Raw genomic sequence first — 4,390 nt, forward strand, 5'->3', positions numbered from 1 at the left:
CTTTCCAAAGATTAATGGATTTAGTACTATCAGAATTACAAGGTCAGGAATTATTTGTTTACATGGATGACATTGTCATATACGCCACATCGTTAGAGGAACACGCAAGAAAATATAATTTATTAATAGACCGACTTCGAAAAGCTAATATGAAATTACAGCCAGATAAATGCGAATTCTTGAAAACAGAAGTAAGGTATCTACCAGGTGTACAAGTATGAAATGCGGATTTGAGAAAACAGATGGCGCATCAATGCAGTGTGTGGTATAAAGATTTGACTGTTATGCCATTTTGAAGTGCCATCAACAAGTGTCAGACGCGCACGAGTGATAAATTGAAAAAATGTTTGCATAGTGTTGTGTTGCTGTGTTCGATATGTCGAAATTTATACCAAACAAAGAGCATTCACGGACAGCATTAATTTTTTGTTTTCATTTGAAGAAAACTGCTGCTGAATCATATCGATTACTTCGAGAAGCTTATGGTGAACATGCTCCATCGCAAGATACATGTGAACGATGGTTTCGGTGTTTTAAAAGTGGTGACTTCGATGTTGCAGACAAAGAACACGAAAAACCGCCAAAAAGGTACGAAGATGATTCACAAACACAAAAACAACTCGCAGAGCAATTGAGCGTTAGTCAACAAGCTGTTTCCAATCGTCTACGAGAGATGGGAAAGATTCAGAAGACTGGAAGATGGGTACCGGCATGAGTGGACGGCAGGCAGATGGAGAAGCGCAAAAACACATGTGAAATTTTGCTTGCACGATACAAAAGGAACTCGTTTTTGCATCGTATCGTTAGTGGGGATGAAAAGTGAATTTATTTTGAGAATCCCAAGCGCAAAAAATCATGGGTAGACCCAGGCGCACCATCCACATCGACCGCAAGACCGAATCGCTTTGGCAGAAAGACGATGCTCTGTGTTTGGTGGGACCAGAAGGGTGTGGTCTATTATGAGCTGTTAAAACCTGATAAAACGGTTAATGCTGGACACTACCAACAATAATTGATCGATTTGAACCGTTCGCTGCTTGAAAAAAGACCAGAATACCAAAAGAGACAACACAAAGTCATTTTTCTTCATGACAATGCTCCATCACATACGGCAAAACCGGTTCGCGACACGTTGGAAGCACTCAGCTGGGAAGTTCTACCCCCCTTACTCACCAGACTTGGTTCCTTCCGATTACCACTTGTTTGCATCGATAAGTCACGCGCTTGCTGAGCAGCGCTTTGGTTCGTAGATTGGTACGAAGATGTGAAAAAATGGCTCGATGAATGGTTCGCGGCAAAGGGTGAAGATTTTTACTGGCGTCGTATCCACAAATTGCCCGAAAGGGCAATTGGGAAAAATGTGTAACTAGCAATGGAGCATACTTTGAATAAAGCTCTTTTTATCATTCTTTCGAATTTAACGTGTTTTTTTTTTAATCCGCATTTCATACTTGTACACCTGGTAGGGTACGTAATCAGTAAGAATGGAGTCAAATCGGATCCAAAAAAATTAGACGCCATAAGGCCTTTTTCCGAAACCTAAGACTGCAAAAAATATTAAATAATTTCTGGGATTAGTAGAATATTATCGCAGATTTATACCAACCTTCTCGAAACCACTAATGGACTTATTGAAGAATGACACGGATTTTGAATGAACATCCGTTCAAGAAGAATCATTTGAGACATTAAAACAAAGGTTGTGCGAAGAGCCTGTATTAAATCAGTATCCTGATTTTTCAAAATCTTTCATCTTTACGACAGATGCTTCTGGAATAGCCGTGGGAGTCTTAACACAAGGAGAAATAAATAAAGACCAACTAATAGCATACGCCTCGTGAACATTAACCGGCAACGAAGTAAAATATGATGCATATGAAAAAGAAGCGTTGGCAATAGTACAATATATTGTGTTAAACATTTCCGACCATATTTATACGGACGAAAATTCACGTTGATCACAGATCATAAATTATTACTCTGGTTTAAGAACGCACAAGATGCAAATAGAGAATACTCCGCTGGAAACTGAAGTTTGCCGAATATAACTATAATGTCGTATATACCAGCAGGAAAAACGTAACCAACCAACGTAAACACTGACGCTCTATCAAGAAATCCTGTAAACCTCGAAGAAATAAATTGCAAAACAATTAATCCTAATAGATCATTAAATCTTGACGATCCGGAAGACGTAGAAATGGTTTCTAGAATGTTAGAAGAAACCGACAAAGAAGAAGAGGACGAAAAATTTTGAATTATATCTTTCGGATAACAAGGAAGATGAAGGTCAAATGCCCTACGATATCTGCCTGACGAGAATACAGACTCAATACCATTCACACACGAAGAACTGTGTGAGCCACCGAAATTACAAATCTGAAGAAGTACTAATCCAGCTATCTACCTGCAATGGAATGTAAACCCGAAGTCGAATAAACAAAAAATAAAAATGTTCGCCAAGAAATATTATTGCAGGAAAATGAAGATAAAATCAAAGAAGTACATAGAAAATAGAAACAATCCACCGAACAAGAAAAAAGATATCGAAGAAGATGCAAGTACCGATGACGAAGACGAAGAATCGGATAAAAATAACAAAAATCAAAGCTCGAAAATAAAGATTATCAAAGATAACATAATAAGTAGTCGCGATTTGTTATTTCTACGCAGGGATAATATTGCTTATTTTGTTGACACCAACGGAGGGCCATTAGATTCAGGCTCTCAGAAACTTTTCGAAAGAAACGAGATCTCTTGCCTAAGAGACCTGACTGTAGGCCAAGCCAAAGCTATAGAATATAAAAAGCATTACCATATTGCTTTGCCTGTTAGCGAAGGACAACGTGAAGGTTCGACGATGACACTCTCTCAAATTTCGACAGTGGTAAAAGATTTACGAACCATCGTTGAAAAATTAAAATTAGAATCGCAAAGACGGATTTTGTTAATAACGTACCATGGAATAATATCAAATCTTTGTTACAATTAGCTTTCATCGATTCAACAACTAAATTAATAATATGCAATGGATTAATCAAATATCCACCTAAAGATCTTCGATCTATTATAATCGGCGAAATGCATTGCTCGCCCACTGGAAAACATCGAGGCATTACCATACAAAGACATACAGGGTAAAACACAATTATTATTGGGAAAATCTAAAATCCGATATTCAACAATATATTTAGCAATGTTTGCAGTGCCAATTGAAAAAATTAGTAAGAGTCAAAACTAAACAACCGATGTTAATCACCGACACGCCAGGAACTTTCTTCGATAAGGTAGCAATGGATATTGTAGGACCTCTGCCAAAAACAGAAAGGGATAATGAATATATTTTAACCTTACAAGATCAATTAACGAAATTTTGCATGGGAATACCACTGCCAGATCAGACTTCCGAGACAATAGCAGAAGTGTAGATAAACTTTTGTAGATAAATTTATTTGCGTATTAGGAACACCAAAAGCTATATTAACCGATCAAGGAAAAAATTTCATCAGCGAATAAATGAAAAAGGTTGCAAAAATTTTCAGAACACACAAATTCCGCACAACCGCTTTTCACCCACAATCGAATGGATCATTAAAAAGATCGCATCACACTTTAGGTAAATACAATTTGAAACAATATGTAAATTCGCAAAAACAATGGAATAGATAGATCAGCCTTGCAATGTTCCATTACAATACTAACGTACATGAGGCAACAAAACACACTTCGTACGAATTGATATTTGGAAAAATAACTCGAATACCTTTAACTTTTAACACCGAATGACAAATTATTTAATTACAATGATTATTTAATAAATCTTGTCACGCAATTCTATTCCATACAGACAAAGTTCGTGAGAATGTTATCACAGCTAAAGAAAAATCAAAGAAACATTACGATAAGAAAATTAATCCGCAGATTTTTAAGCCTGGAGGTCAGGTATTTTTACTAAACGGACCAAACCCTGATAAATTTGGAGATCAATACAGAGGCCCACACGAAATCCTAGAAATATTAAACAGAAACAATATTAAAATATGAGTGAAGAGAAATAACACATCGGTCAATAAGTCCCCGGTCTAGCAAAGAAAACACAAGTGTTACATAAAAATTCGAATTTATTCATCAATATAGTTTCCTTTTAAGGCAATACAATCAGTCCAACGCCTTTCCAAACGTTCGATGCCGGTTTTGTAGAACGATTTTGGCTGACCCTCAAAATACGCATCAGTTTCGGCGATGACCTCCTCATCCGATCGAAATTTCTTCCCAGCGAGCATTTTTTTGAGCTCAGCGAATAGGAAATAGTCGCTGGGGGCCAAATCTGGCGAATACGGTGGGTGCGGGAGCAGCTGGAAGCCCAACTCGTTCAATTTAACCATCGTTG

At 37.3% G+C, this 4,390-nt stretch overlaps 1 protein-coding gene across 1 annotated transcript; it reads right to left on the reverse strand.

Annotated features, from left to right (window-relative positions):
• Positions 1-4,086: 4,086 nt before the first annotated feature.
• LOC108748460 (histone-lysine N-methyltransferase SETMAR-like) lies at positions 4,087-4,385 on the reverse strand. The gene has a single exon (XM_018486647.1). It carries the CDS (start codon positions 4,383-4,385, stop codon positions 4,122-4,124), a length of 264 nt encoding a protein of 87 aa, XP_018342149.1. The 3' UTR covers positions 4,087-4,121.
• Between the last annotated feature and the right edge of the window lie 5 nt (positions 4,386-4,390).

The sequence above is a fragment of the Trachymyrmex septentrionalis genome, unplaced genomic scaffold (genome assembly GCF_001594115.1).
Source record: "Trachymyrmex septentrionalis isolate Tsep2-gDNA-1 unplaced genomic scaffold, Tsep1.0 scaffold220, whole genome shotgun sequence".
NCBI classification, from domain to species: Eukaryota; Metazoa; Arthropoda; class Insecta; order Hymenoptera; family Formicidae; genus Trachymyrmex; species Trachymyrmex septentrionalis.